The sequence below is a fragment of the Crotalus tigris genome, unplaced genomic scaffold (genome assembly GCF_016545835.1).
Source record: "Crotalus tigris isolate CLP2741 ecotype Arizona unplaced genomic scaffold, ASM1654583v1 scf7180000019328.220996217465:2438092, whole genome shotgun sequence".
Taxonomy (NCBI): Eukaryota; Metazoa; Chordata; class Lepidosauria; order Squamata; family Viperidae; genus Crotalus; species Crotalus tigris.
This window is the reverse complement of record NW_024097488.1, coordinates 1,245,942-1,262,136: the sequence shown is the minus strand read 5'-3', so window position 1 is coordinate 1,262,136 and position 16,195 is coordinate 1,245,942. Positions and strand designations below refer to the sequence as shown.

General features: G+C 38.2%; 1 protein-coding gene across 12 annotated transcripts in view; it reads right to left on the bottom strand.

Annotated features, from left to right (window-relative positions):
• NT5C2 (5'-nucleotidase, cytosolic II) overlaps nt 1-8,901 on the bottom strand; it is a 66,822-nt gene extending 57,921 nt beyond the window's left edge. For 5 of the 12 annotated variants that reach the window (XM_039361740.1, XM_039361743.1, XM_039361738.1 and 2 more), the window contains exons 1-2: nt 8,804-8,901; nt 1,844-1,978 (exon numbers count right to left, since the gene is read on the bottom strand). In XM_039361740.1, coding sequence (XP_039217674.1) covers nt 1,844-1,944 — 101 coding nt within the window. In that variant the 5' untranslated portion in view covers nt 1,945-1,978; nt 8,804-8,901. Of the gene's footprint in view, nt 1-1,843; nt 1,979-8,702 lie in introns of those variants that run through there. The other 7 variants (XM_039361739.1, XM_039361752.1, XM_039361746.1 and 4 more) reach the window with 7 other exon arrangements.
• Between the last annotated feature and the right edge of the window lie 7,294 nt (nt 8,902-16,195).

The following is a 16,195-nucleotide window of genomic DNA, read 5'->3' as shown; positions in this document are numbered from 1 at the left end:
TATCTGGTGGCCCTAAAACTAAAAGATTTTGGTCAAAAATACACATATGGTTGGAAAAAAATGACTAAAAAACATATAGATTTCAAGTCAGAACTGTTTCTGTTAGCCATAATAGGAGGAAACCACAAGAAAGATTGTATATATCTAATTTTACATGTATTAACTGCAGCAAGAATTGTATTTGCCCAATATTGGAAAAATGAAAACTTACCAACGGAAAAACAACTAATTAAGAAAATTTTAGACTGTGCAGAAATGGACAGATTGACATTAAAGATAAAACAGAAAGAAGACTCAGTGTACTTCAGAATAAGTCACTTTTTTCAATGCCATTGTAATGTTGAACGATCACTAAATTAACTGTTGTAAGTTGAGGACTATCTGTACATGCTGCCCAACTCCCAGCAATTCTGGATAGTTTATAAATGTTATTATAATTAAGTTGTAAAATTAAACATTACATTTTGTCTCAAGGCTTTCCTCATTCATTTAGTACTTATTCAATATTATACTCATCACAAGAAATTATTGGTTTTGGATAACTGTTTGATTTTTTTCCCTTATATAAGCTGCCTGTTATCTATATTTGTAAAACTTCTATGGAATGTTTAGCAATGTGCTACAGCAATGAGGGTTGCCTTGACATTGGTGGCATTGACTAAGCACAGCTTGAAAAAATAGTTTCCATTACATCCTCCAAGTCTGATTAATTTTTCCTTCATCCAAGGATGGCTACACTATTTTTGAAATTCAGAACAGGCAAAAATAGTATAGGAATGACAAAACAAATTGAACTGTTTCTTCATTATCACCTGTAATAGTTTCAATCTGGTTGTTTCCCTTCTATTCTAACAAAGTATATTTATGATATACTATAACTTTTTATATCTTTTCCCTGTTTGTTAATAATGTTTCAGAACAATACATTAGTCTCAATTCATCTTAAACTTTTCATTATCCAGTTATCTGTCATTTGGGGAGAGAATAAATGAATAGCACCTATCTTCCCTTGTGAAAGAACTAAAGGGAAAGTTATGCAGACTGAATTAGGATTCTATCTACCTTTCTTCAAACTTCTGCTAATAGATCTGCAAAAGTCACAATGGCATTTGATATAATAAAGCCTTGCTTGACCAAAACTGCTCAATTGTGAGTTTGCACAAGAGCACAAGTAACATTGCTAGAGAATCTAGGAGAAACAGAAGGAAGTAAAAGGAAATCGGAAGCAATCCAGAAAAAAATCAGAACCTGAGAATAGGAGATCCTGCTCATCTAAGTAATCAGGAGATTTGTAATAGGACTGTGTTCCCCCAAATAGGCCCTAGGATGCTTAAGACTTTAAGTGTTAACATCATCGCCTTAAACTCTGACAGTAGACAACTGGCAATCAGTGAGATATTTTAGTACAGACATCATATCTCTGCACCTTGCACCTGTCAGCAGCCTAGTTGCTGCAACTTTCAGGGACAGTCTAATATAAAGTAAGTTGCAGTAGTCAAAATGAGAATTAACCAGGGTTGTGGATAACTATCACCAAGTCCAAAAAGTACTCGCAAACTCCAAATCTGCTCTTTCTGGGGAAATGCAACCACATAAAAACAAGGATTCATCTCATTCCCTGAGTCCAGCTTCCTCCTTACTATCAGTACCTCCATCCTGTCTGGATGTAATCTCGTTTGTTTTCTTTCATTCATCCCATGATCAAATTTTAGCAACATTCAAGGATGCTAATTTCTTTCTTGAAATTAGGCTGTGTGAACCAATAGAGCTGTATGTGTATTTAGGATTTGAGCTTTTCCTGCAGTATATTAAAGATATGCTTCTAACTGTAGAAAGAGCTTACCGGTGATATGCTTCCCGACGGTACTTTTTCAGAGCATAGCCATCTATGTTTGCAGGAAGATCTGCTGCATTTTGTAGCCGGTCACTCCATGAAGTAGTCATTGTTACTGATTGATTTTCTTTAAAAGTTAATAAACTATGGGGGGAAAAACAAATAAAAAACTCTATTTAACACAAATACATATTTCTGAAGTGTTGTCTAATGCTTTCTTTTTAAAGACAAGAGTATTTGGGAATATCCACAAATACCTGATAAAAACAATTTAAATTAGCTAGTTCAGAGGTCCCCAACTTTTGGGGCACCAGGGACTGGTTCCATGGAGAAAAGTTTTTCCACGGACTGGAGGTGTGTGGTTTGTGTGCTGCCTGCATCCAGTGGATGGGGCTTTGCTTATTTGTGCAGACCGACTGTTGGCATGCCGCGGCCTGGTACTGGTCCACATACCAGGGGTTGAGGACCCCTGAGCTAGTTGACTAAAACACAAGAAAACCTAGAAATGTCAGCAAACTTTTGGAATTCATACTTCAGTGTGTTAAGCCTTACGATCAGTATATCTAAAAAAAAGTATACTTGTCTGGAAACCTATATGTAAAAAACATTTACAGTATATTCTTATTTATCCTCTTATTTCTTAATCTCATGGTGAATCATAACTATTTCTTCTGAAATTTTATTTGCTCTAAAGATATGATTGCTTCTTTTTAAATGATGTCAAAGATACAACCTAAAAATAAGGTTGCCTGAACTCTCGCATACTTTTATAAGTCAGTGGGATAAGTACATAACAGTACAGGCGGGCAGCCAGTTAAAATTCTTAATTATAAGCTACTGTAATCCATGGCACCTTTCTTAAATTACAAAAATCTATTTTAAAGTTTATGCATCTGTAAATAGCTTCAGATAAATACAGAAATGTGTAAACATACTAATTAACTTGGCAACTTATTTTTATTGCATTGCTTTTGACATTATCACTATTAAATAATTGATTATTCCTTCTGTAAAATATTTTCAGAGATTTTCTATTGTTATCTACTCAGGTATTACATTTTTACTAAGTTAATAAAATGTACATGCCATTGTTTATATATGGAACACATATATAGATTATAAAAATGGAATAATATTGTTAAAAACTTTTCACTTTGTGACTTATTTTGTTCAATCTGTACAGCATTTTATACAGATCTAAGAGTCAAAAGCTGGATATAAATGGCTCCAGATTTTGTCTTCTACATTTAATATTATGTTAAATGTTTTTTTAGCTCATTGGAGAAATGGCAAAGAGCATGTCTGTTTTATGTTTACAATGAAACCTCATTTTAATAGACTGATTGGGGTGAGAATCTATGCATTACTAAGAAAAGTCTGCTGAAATTGGAATTAGAGCATTGCAAGGATTTACATTATTTCTGCCAATTTGCATATTTTGTGTAATGGTATTACTGCACAAATGAGGCAAATCACAATAGAAATTGGTGTGTTACATGCAAAATCCATTGCACTGAGATCCAGTAAACAAGGTTTTGCTGGACTTGTTCTTTTTAGTAAGTATGAATGCAATATTTTGATCTGACCAATTACTGGAATCAAGTGGCAATAACAAAACATTACTAAAACTTACTTTTTCTAGTTCTTTTATAATGAGTTTGCAGAACAAAAAATCAGATATTTTATAGTGATAATTTGTAATAAGTCCAAGTCACACAATCATAACATTCTTATTAATATTACTAAATGTACAGTGATTGTAACATTAAAGGTATTAAGAAATATCCCCTACATTTGTGAGACTTCTCACATTTGTGGATCAACAATTTCCAAACACAAATTCAGACAGTGAAAATTGCTTTGCTTACTTCACAAATAATCTCAAAGATAGAAAATTTTATTTTATCAATTTATTTACTTTTTCCAATACTAATTCAAATGCCAGAAGCTTTAAAATGTTCAGCCTGTTTCATCACAGCAGGAGGTAGCATGAAAAGCAAGGGAAGGAGAAAGAAACAAAAAAAAAATGGGAAATACCCAAGCGAGAGACTTAAGCTGTCTACTTAAGCTGTCTACTATTTGGCAACTTATATATTTAATGTAAATGCCAATATAAATTATGGCACTGGACTCTTATTCAATTAATAAAGTTTTGTAACCTTTACACTATCATTTAGGAATAATATGAAAAGCACTCATAACTTTACTGGCCAGATCACAAATATTCTCTCTGTGTCACTATATTAAACAGATACAATAACAGAAACTAGTTAAAGAAAAAGGACAAAGCTATGCATCAAACACATTAGCTGATTGGTTCACATGACATGCTACTCCCCTATAAAAGGTTAAATGGGGTTAGATGCACCGCCAGCTGTTGTAAAGGGAAGAGAATGGTTTTTAACCACATTTGGAAATTTGCCTGAGGCTAGGCATGTTATTTGCCAATTGTTGAATTCAAATTCCAATTCCGGAAACAATAATACTTTAGCTCACATAACAGATGCAGTATCAGGAAGGCCTCCTAACTTGGCTAAAGGGCAGTAAACTATAGGGAATCGTGAAAAAACAAGAGCTTTACATGTACACACTATACAACAATTTTGAACATAAGAGTAAAATCATTGGTAGAAAATGTGATGTGTTCCAATAAAAAAAATTCTAGGTCCAGATTTTAATGCATTGGGATCCTGCCCTTTTTTCCATATAGGTACCGATATAAATATATGACATAGGATTTAGCATATACAAATTATATATTAAAAGATGTTACCTACAGGGAGCACAATACTGATCTATGATACTATTATAAAAAGTACTAAGTTGTTCCATATAGAACACTTCTTTCCTATGTTCTAAAATCTTTTAGTACCGCTGTTAAAAACTAAGTAACCAAGTATTGTAACCAATCTCAACATTCAGAGTAACCGGGTATGCTAATTTGTGTTTTTCAGCAACAAAAACAAAAAAGGGGTAAAGATACTGCAGGTTATTTTACCATATGGGACAAGATCCAGAAAAACAAGTGTTTTTCAAATAGTTATTATTCTTTTAGTAATTATCTATGTAGTTGTATATATGGCTTTCTGCACTTGTCTAAAATCTCATTAAGAAAGTTCCAGAAGCAGGAACTTAACAGGGACCCCTCCTTCTATTCTACCTGCATATCTCCAATATTGAAATTCCCATACTTCCCAGTTTCCATGGAAAGCTAGAGTGATCAAGAAAAGCTACACAGAAGCCAACTTCACAGCAATGGACTATTTTTCAGTTCTTTATAATGGACAATGTAAACATGGAAGGGATTTGTTAATAAATGACAGGTTTCAGACAGAGATAAACTGGAGTTCCAATATTTATCTACAGACTTGAATGGTCAGGAGAGAGGACATTAAATTGAAGGGATTGTCTTCTAATAAAAGTAGAAAGCCTGTCAATCTTCTTGGGATAGCAAAAGATATATTGAGTAGTCAGTGATTATCTGACAAGATCGGAACTTCCATGTCTTTTTTTGAAAAAATGAGATTTACATGTTCAATGGTGGTAATGGCAGAACACAGCAACCTATGTGGGAGAATGATGAATACAATTGGATAAGTAAAGTAGGCATAGAACCTCTGTGACTATGAAGCCATGCAAGAATTGAAGTTAATCTGAAAAAGATTCAATGAAAAGCATGGATCTACATCTCAGAATGACAAGATAGTCAAAATTTATCATTTAGCATGTCTCATGCTTTATATAATCTTGGTTATAACTCTGCAGAGGATGGAGATCCCAATCTGATTGATGATTATCAGCACTAAAGAGGAGGCTCAAATTGTTCCCTTATTGTTCCATGAATGCCACTGAAAAAATGGAGATGATTCTAAAAAAGTTGGAACAAAAGCTCAACAAAAAGAGGGTGGTACTGTGAAATTCAATTGAACTGGTAATCTCATCAATATGAAATATATAATATCAATTAATACTTTGTCACTATTTGTGAAGTTTGTGCAGACTACAGGAAAAATAGTTTATTTAAATAGAGAGGCAATAAGAAAAATATAAAAGGAACAGCACTGCAATCAATATCAAAAAAAAGAAAGAAAATGAAGATTATTAATTATTGTTCAAGAACTTGGTGGAAAGATTGACAGTTGCAATTTTATTCATATAATAAAGTTTAATCTAACCAAGTTCGATTTGCTCAGTCTGATTCTGTGTGTGTATGCATGCATGCATGATGGCTGTGCAAAATGTTTCAAAGAGATGTTCCCCACAAATGGAAGTGTATATGAAACAGCTCTTTTAAAAATATTAAAGCAGTTGTTTTAACTCTGGAAGCAGCTTTTGCTGCCTTTACATCCATGTGCATGCATTTTGCACATGAGAGACAATCAGGAGCAGCTTCCAAAGCCATTTTTTGAAACAATGTGGCTGCTTTAATGATTCAAAAAGAGCTGCTTCATATTTGGGGTACACATTGTGAAGTTTCTCTTTCAAAAGTCTTGTGCTATATTGAGGATGGATCTGTTCGGTTCATCTTACTCCATACAAGTTGGGGGGAAAGTAGTGGAAGATAGAAGAGTCTCTGCAATGGACAAGTTCATCAGCTGAGACCACAATTTCCAAGAGTTCTAATCCACATGGGTTGAAGAGGCTCTCCAAAACAAACACTCACCTTCTGCAAATGAGGGTAACAAATGAGGATTTAGATAACACATTCAATACTATCCCTCCTGAAGCTTCTGTACTTCTGTCCTATTATCAGTCAGTGTACCTGTAATCCATTTCTTTGCTTTCAACTAAATATTCTACATTCTGTAATCTTCTACATCACTGTTTTGATAAACACAAGACAATTCTCCAATTCACAAGTATTTTGGGGATTAAGCAAAAATTATCTTCAAGTAAAACACAATGATTCCCTTTAGTGATCCTGTAATCCCTTAGTAAATACAGTATGTTACCAATTTCAATATAGCAAGCATTTTTCAAAATGTTCTTGATGAATATTTAGCATTATACATGGCAATTAGACATTCTTACATCTGTAAATATAACAAAAAAGACCAGCAGGTCAGATGTCCTTATTAGAAGAACAAAGTTCAAATGCTTGAACACTAAGCAGTTTAATTATTTGCAGTTTCAAGGATAGCAGTTAATTAATACCACAAAATACAGATGATTTATACTAAACAATTTAGCTAATGTATGATTACTGCAAGTTGCTTCATGTTGCAACAGAACATCAACGACGGATGTTCCTAAAAGCCTAAAGAAAAACAAAACACATGTTCAAATGCCTCTTACTCAACCTGACAGTTATCTTTCTGATGTAATTTATCAACTATGGCCTGTTGCAAAAACCTTTCCCAAGGCCACCTTTAAATAAAGGACGTCAACTAAGTTCCTGCAAAATATTTCTCTGAAACATCCAACAATTGTTAGGCCAACTTCTTACTTTACATACAACCTTTGCCCCTCTATTTCAGCAGATTTTGTGGTTGCACAATGAAATTATATGAAGAACAAAATGTCAGTTGTCTTTCCAAACTACTACTCAATCTCAATCACAAGGCCAAAAAATACTTAAATTTGTAACATGGTACATCTAATACAAAATCTAATGCTGCTATTAATGCTTGAGTCTGAAATAAAATTGACTGTATTAATGGCATACTTCTAACCTACACATTAGCTGGTTTGAATAGATATTTTTACCTAAAAGTTTTGCAAAGTTCTGGCAATCAAATCACTCCCCATTATTACTGTTTAAAACGTAACTCTTTCCCCAACTAAACAAGGGCTCCCACAATTATAAATCTTGAAAATAAAGTAACTTAAGTGTTTATGAAAAATGGAGACATGGATGCAAATGGTACATAGTTGCATTAAAGAAATAAGAGAAAACTGCAAATCTGAAGTCGTCATGTTGTAGTTGAGATAAAGAGAAATAGAAGAAAGACTTGACATCTGAAAAGTATAGTTAAAAAAAAAAAAGTACGGGGCCCTAAACAGTAGAGATTACAACTCAGGCAGTACATTTTATGAAACACTTTACATTGGCCAAAGAATGTTCCTGTGCAAATGACAGCCTTTTGAGGGACTAAAAACTGTCTATTCCTTACACCCAAGATGATTCTTCTATCCAATATCTCCAAAGAATGCTGTTTCTTCCATCAAACGTTGAGATCCACCTGTTTTCTAATCTTGAAGATTATTTTGATCCATATTTGAGAGAAGTGGTTAAAAAATTAACAGTGTTGAAAGATTCCCAATGTCCTGCTGTTAACAACACATTGGGTAACAGAAGGTGGGTATGCATGCAGCACTGAGCAAAATGACACCACCTCTCCATCATGAAGTGAGACTTCAAATGTCAGGCGCAAAGTGAACGGATTGCAAAGAAAGTTTGGGATTTTTCTTCACATTATTCATTCCCAAAGTGAAATATAGTAGATCAGGCTTCAAGAGGATATCCATTCACTTTTTAGGTGATACCTTCCACCAAATATGTTTATCCTTATGTTGGGGGCAGGGGGGAGAAGGAGACAGAGAATATTGTAACCGTTCTTGGATTCAACCTACGAGATTGGGCCACCCTGTCTGCCTGCCTGCCTGCCTGCCTGCGTTTTCCATCCGGTGGGGCGATTGTGCCTTCAATCCGGAGGAGGTTTCTACCACTAATTCTCCCGCGCTGCATTTATTTGCACAAATGGGCGAGGAGGGCGCGCGGCCGGAAAATCCTGCTACCACCGAGGAAAGGGAAGGACAGCCCCGTCCCCTCTCGGGAAAAGGAAAAGAAACAAGACGGCGCCTTTCTCTTCCTTCCCCCGACTGAGACAGGAGTCGGCGGGGGGTCATCTGACTTCCCGCGTCTTGCCTGGCAACTCCGCTTTAAAGGCACCGCTCTCCTTCCTCTTCTCCCTCCCCGCGAGGGCGCGAGAGAGTCGCTGGCGGCTCTTCGGCCCCTGCCCCGCTCACCTCTCCGCGGTCGCCCGTCGCCACTCGTTCTCGCTCTCGCCCTCGCCCAAAAGAAACCGCAGGACTGCTGTAGCGCTGGACCTCACAAGCCGCGCATGCGCAAGAACAGACCTGCCCCCTGCCATCACTTTATTCGCCCCCGCCCCTCGATTAGGGACCAGAGAGAACGTGCAATTCTACTGCAGAGCCGCAAGCTCGGTTAGGGCTCTGGGCTGACCCCGCGGGGCGATTAGCGCGCGCGGGACGGGACGCTATTTTCTTATTGGATTACTTAATTCATATTTTACAGATTGGGAACTATAGTCCAGCAATGAAGCTGAGGTTAGCAAAAAAATATCTGATGACAGTCCTGTGTATGTTTTGCTTAATTAAAGACATTGATATCACTTTTTTATTTGCAGTGATAAGCCAAAGGACAGATACAAGACCTGAAAGATCAAGTTGGGGACCAGAACATCACGGAGAAAATCTGTCGATGTAGCCACTAGGAATCGAAAAGCACTTAACTGGCACATAATCCATGAACCCAACGACTTTATGAAGAAATTCCTCTGTTTTTTGCTGTAGACTTTTCTACGGGTGGCTTCACTCAAGATCAAGATAACATTAGCAAACGAAGCACATTTTGGCTTCGCATATGTGGAATCCAATTGATACCATGAACGAAATGCCAACATATTAACCATTACTTGTTAAGTTTAGTTGCCAAAAGAGCGGACAGGAGGAGCAAAAACTTCTGTACCGTCCCTAAAATAGCTAAAGCTACCAGTCATGCGCAAAGGGGAGGAGACTTGGCTTGCAAAGAAAAACCCGAACAGAGGGAGGTGTTTGATAACTTCGCCTATTGGAGCGTCACTTTCAGTGTTTCATTCATTTTCCCGGGCGGTTATGCTAGCACCCATTCAAAAGTAATATAAGGCAATTTCGATCTGAATAATCGCGCCTCTAAATATCGTTGCAAAAGCTTAAGACTTTTCGGATTTTAAAAAAGCTATTTAAAAAAAGTTAACATTAGATATAGTGAAGCTTATTTCCCAAAATTGTAATTTCCTCATGTATTTTTCATGAATTACATTTAATTTATTCAGTTTTAAGTCAGGGGTGTCAAACTCAATTTCATTGAGAGCCGCATCAGCGTTGCGGTTGCCGGGGGGGGGGGGGGGGAGGGGGGGGAGGATGGGTGCTGCCTACTGGGTGGGTGTGGATGGAATGGGTGTGGCTTACTGGGTGGGCGTGGCCAGCTCTACATTCGCCTCAAGGGTGCCTATGGGGGCCTGGACAGGAGTAGGACAGATCTGAGGGTCTTTGGTAGAAGGGGATGGGACCAGGGCAAGTGCCAACGCATAGTCCACTGGAGGAGCCTCACTGTTCCTCTCAGCCTCACTGTTCCTCTCATATCTTGCTCAGCTGTGGCTTGGGGGCACTTTTTTCAGTGCCATTGTAACTTTGAACAGTCACTAAGTGAACTGTTGTAAGTCGAGGACTACTGTACTTTATCACTTTTTTCCTTTTTTTTTTGGGTCATCAAGTTTTTGACACCTTGCCAGGCGACTGGTGGTACTCAGATATTGCCATATCCTAAAAGTGGTACAATGGGTGAAAAGGTGGAAAAGCCCTGAGCTAATGGGTGTGTTTTTGCAGTCAAGGCATGGTAGTCTTAGAACAGGAGTGTCAAACTCAGTGGGCCGCATCAGCATTGTGGTTGCTCTTGGGGGGGACGGGTGGGTGTGGCCAGGGTGGGTATGGCCTACTAGGTGGGCATGGATGGAGTAGGTGTGGCCTACTGGGTGGGCATGGCCAGCTCTACATCATTCGCGTCAAGGGTGACTGTGGGGGCCTGTGCAGGAGTGGAACAGATCTGAGGGTCTTTGGCAGAAGGGGATGGGACCAGGGCAAGTGCCAACGCATGGTCCACTGGAGGAGCCTCACTATTCCTCTCAGGCTATGCGGAGGTGGGCTGGATGGTGGTGCGGGCTGTCCAGAATCCTGGGCAGCAGAGGTCAAACACCCAGCCTGGCCCTCAAGCACCCGCGGCACCAAGCCCAGCCCCACTTCCCCAAAGGGGCACCCAGCTACACTTACCTCCTCCTCAAGGCTGCTGCTGCTGTGCTTGCTCTCCTTAGCCAGGTTGCTCATGGTGGGTATGCGGACAAAGTCAGAGGGAGGCCCATTCCCTCTCCATGGGAGTAGACCTGGCTTTGTATCCAAAGCTTCCTTAGCAATAGGATGGGAGAACCCCCAGGATAGATCAGGAGGAGGGGACAAGGGGATGGTGAAAGGGCAGCAGGGCAGGACTAAGGCAAGAGTTCCCTCAGACCCTCCGTCTCCTTTTCTTCCTTCCTTTCTTCCTTCCTTCCTTCCTTCCTTCCTTCCTTCCTTCCTTCCTTCCTTTCTAAGTACAGAGTGGTGGGAAAATATTTGAGATGAAGGAGGGAGAAAAACAGGCAAGAAACTCAGCTGGGGAGGTGTCACCCTTCCTGAGAAATGAAGAAATGCATCATCACCTGCAAGTGGCCAGCACATGGCCCTTGCCTACTTCACATATATGGCTTGGTGGTCTCTGGGGGAGGGGTTGCCATGAGCAGCGTGAGAGTCAACATTACTTGCACAATGCTGCCCAATGCCGCCCAGCCCCCATTACCTGCGCAATGCTGCCCAGCCCCCGTTTTCAGCAGGCAGCAGGGTGCTCTCATAGCGCCGAGAGGCTTAGTCAGGTGGCACGAATCTGAAAAAAAGCATAAGGCCGCCCAGCCCCCAGCCTGCCTGGTTTTGGCAGGCAGCGGGGCGCTTTCCTCACAGTGCCGAGAGGTTGAACCGGGAGGTACAAGGCTCACCAGCTTTGCACCTTGCTCCCTGCTGAAACTGGACAGGCTGGGGGCTAGGCAGCATTGCACTTCTCATCAGATTCACGTCACCCAGCTCAGCTCTTGGCGCTGTGAGAGCGCCCCGCTGCCTGCCGAAACCGGGCAGGCCGGGGGCTGGGTGGTGTTGCACTTCTTTTTGGATTTGCGCTGCCCTGGTCAGCCTCGGTGCTGTAAGGAAAGCACCCCACTGCCTGCCAAAACCCCTCCCCCGGAGCCCATCAAGCTGGATAGGTGAAGTAGGCAAGGGCCATTTGCTGGCTACTTTCAGGCAATGGTGCATTTCTTCATTCCTCACAAAGGGTGACACCTCCCCAGCATGCATCCAGGGGGCGGGGCTGACGTGGCAGGGGCTGGTTCCTTGCTGTTTCCAGACGGCCTTGTGGAGCTAAGACTGAATATGTTTCAGCATAGATGGCCACCACAAAATTGTACATTGGCTCCCGGCTGGCCTAGGCCCGGGCCAAGGCAGCAGGGGCCATTCTCTCACTGCTTCCAGGATGGCTTCGCGAGCCACATGAAACCACTTCGCGGGCCGCATCCGGCCCCCAGGCCTTGTGTTTGACATATCTGGTTTAAGTCATAGATCAAAATACAGAAAAAACAAAAGAGGAAAAGATGCGTGGATTTTTTTGTTATTTAAAAGCTGATTAAAAGAAAAGAAAAAGGCAAGAAACAATTGATATATTTTTATCCAGGAGCAGAATAGTTCTGCTGCATCAAGATTTCACTTCTGATCTTAGGCAGATTTTGGCCACTTTCAGAGGTGTAACATTGTACTCAGCAGTAATGACTATATATAAAAAAAGGTTCTTATGTCCTGGGAAGTCCATTAAACAAGGCAAAATATTGCAGGACCCAATCTGGGTTGGTCACTACGACCAGAGGTTTAGTCTTCCGAGCTTTTAGACTCATGCTGGAGCCCACCCTCAGGGAACTTCTCTCTAGCAAAATGTGTGCTTTGGGCTATTCTATGTGCAGTATTTATGTGGTGCCTGGTTATGTGTATCTTTTTAGTTGTTGATTAGAGTGTTGATGGCCAACTATTAAGTCATTGGCTGTGGTTCCTTGTGCTACCAAGCCCTTGGCTCCTAAGTAGTTGATAAGCTGTTGGTAAATCAGCACTCCTGTTGACCGAGAAGGGGCCCATTTCCTGGGCTTCAATCATTTCCCTGGCTATTTTTTTTTTTTTTTTTTTTTTTTTTAATTGAAATTTTTCAAAAGTTTTACAAATAAAAATCCACCCCCCCCTCCCCAACCACCCCACCCCCCCCCCGACTTCCCAGAACTGAATATAGGATTATTTAACAAATATTTTAAAAATAACATTTGCAATTTATAAAATAATTAATAATAATAATAAAAATCACAGTAATAATATATATAGAAATAATATACATAACATAAACTTTAAAATGAATAATATATACTAAAAAAGAAAAAAAATAAAAAATAAAAAGAGAAGAGAGAGAGAGAAAGAAGAAAGAAGAAAGTAGACGAAAAATAAAGCATATATATATATAAAAAAAAAAATATATGAATAATAATACATTAAAAATGTATATATATAAAAAAGAAAAAGAAGAAAGAAAGAAAGAAAAAACAATCATTACAAATTATAAAAAGGCTAAATAATATTTTTCCATATCCAAATTATGTTGTATAAAATTTATCCATTTTTCCCATACCGCAAAAAATTTTTCTTGAGATTGCTCCTTTAAGAAAGCCGAAATCTTTGCCATTTCTGCCAAATACGAAACTTTATGAAACCATTCTTGTAAAGTAGGCAAAGATTCCTTCTTCCAATATTGTCCTATTAACAACCTAGCGGCTGTAATCAAATTTAACATCAATATAACCTCCTTAGCATCACAGTCAATAACAATACCTAGTAAAAATAATTGCGGAGTAAATTTTACCCTCCTTTTAAAAATTCTTTGAATATTCCACCATATCTTAATCCAAAAAGCTTTTATATGCTTACACGTCCACCAAATATGGTAATAGGTAGCATCCAAATATCCACATCTCCAGCATTTCGGCTGTAGATTAGGGTACATAATGGACATTTTCTTTGGGTCAAGGTGCCATCTATAAAACATCTTATAAAAATTCTCTCTTAAATTTTGCGCTTGTGTGAATTTAACATTTCTTATCCAAATAAGTTCCCAAGTATCCATTGAAATCGTTTCACCAATATTCTGTGCCCATTTAATCATACAATCTTTAACTAGTTCAAGTTCTGAATCTAATTCCACTAAAACCCCATAAACTCTCTTAATATGGGTTGGCCTTTGATCTCTTACTTGTTTTAAAAAAATTCCATCTTCTCTAAGCCAGTTCCCTGGCTATTTTTGTCCCTGCTCAGCCAACAATCTTAGTAGCTGCAGAATTGAATGTATGTCCTTGTTCCTTGCATTGTGAGGCTACAAATGAGTTTGGATCTCCTCATCTGACCACTCGCTTGGGTTCTTGTAATCTGGTCAAAAACTTCCCCCACATCTGTCCTACATAGTTGCAGGGGCAATTCTTGCAGGGGATCCCTGTGACCAACCCATATTGGATCCTGCAACATTATCCTGGACATGTATATTTGTCTTCATTCATGAGGAGAAATATACCTGTTCTTAACTCCTCTGTAAAAGAGACGCTATAATAAAAGATGATTAGAGATTGCATACGATCTACAAAGACACAACTGGTCATTATAAGGGACTTTTCTGAATTTCCCTTCCGAAGCAGTAGCAGGCAGCAGACCATGGTGAAGAAACTTCTAAATACAGGTAATCCCCCACTTACAACCATTTGTTTAGTGACCATTAAAAGTTACAATAGCACTTTAAAAAGTGACATGACCATTTTTCACACTTAACAGCCATTGCAACATCCTCATGGTCATATGATCAAAATTCCGACACTTGGCATCTGGCTTATATGTATGGTGGTTATAATGTCCCAGGGTCATGTGATCACCTTTTGTGACCTGACAAGAAAAAGGGAAGCCTGATTCATTTAACAATGTGGCAAGAAGAATCATAAAATGGGGCAAAATTAATTTTAAAACTGTCTTGTTTAACAACAGAAATTTTGAGTTCAATGGTGATCATAAATCAAAGATTACCTGTATGGGTATCATTGCAATATATAGTTCAAGTAGTTCTGTGCTTTCCACATAGGGGCAAAGCCATTCTATATCTAATATATACAAGCTTATCATTTTGGCTGCCTTTTTTTAAAACTAGTAATGTTATTAAAAATTACAATATCAAAAACGAATGCAAATTTAAAAACAATAACAATAAAAAAGATAATGCAGAAAAGAAAATAGAAAAATAAAAATAGGAATATAATGAAAAGAAATATATAAAGAAAGGTCTTCCCTGTTCATTACTACAAGTATAAATTTTAGTAACTTATCGCCTTCTCAAACTTCTCAAACTACAACAAATGATCATTTCTTCCCACACCCCATCTCTTATCTACAAACAAATGTCTTGTCATTTCAGTCCTTGGCAAAGTTCCATGAAGGATTACCAGCAATAACAACATCTATTTCGATCTTGATTAAATAAACCAACTTTATAATTTTTTCTTTTACTTTTAACTATCTGGATCTTTAATCCTTTAAAAATGTCTTAAAACTAGATGTCTTTTCAGTTCTTACAAAATTCTTTTTCATAACATATTTTAAACAGTCCATCTATCATGGCAGGCATTCTTAAAATTAACTTCTAGGTCTGTTGTTCAAAAATATCTCTCAATGTGCCCAATGTTAAAATATTTTGTATTAATAAGTCAAATTTAAATGTTCTTTATTAATTAAAATCTTTAGTTCATTCTGGTTCCCTCTAGTGTCCAAACTTCAAAGTCCATCTAATTACATTTTTTTAAAGGATTCAAATCAAAGTATTTTCTCATGGAAATAGTTTTATTATTAATTCCAAAATCTTATTTTAAAAAAATCAACATTTTATAAAATCAAAGTTTTAATCACTCTTCTGCTGTTTACTCCAGAAAAAAAAAAGTCGTTAAACTTGTATTTAAAACTTCTTTCACTAAGGTTTGAAGGTAACTCATCTGGTACTGCAAAACGTATTGAGCCAAAAGTTCATAATAGTTGAAAAGCAGTTAACAAACAATTTTCAGAAATGATTAGAAAAGGAAGTATGTGAACTCACTGGAAGGAACTATGCTTGAGGGCACCAGCCATAGTTTGAGCAAAAAGATGGCTCTAAACTTGCCAGTGACAACTGTCTCACAGTTTCCTTATGAGGAACAGCTGTATGAACACTTGTGGGCAATCTCAAGTCTCTTCTTCTCCAGAGAGGAAGTATGAAGAACTGGTCTTCTTGCTGGGTCATTCTGTTGTGGTCATCAGCTTTTCTTTTAGCAGAACTATCTTCATTTGAAGAAAACCCAAACTTCAGTTTTAAAATTGTTTATCAATAATTTGCCTTCCCTTCAGAATGTGGCTAGGGATTGTAGTGTGCATCTTAACCCTGATGGGTTTTGCAATAATAGAGCTGCATTA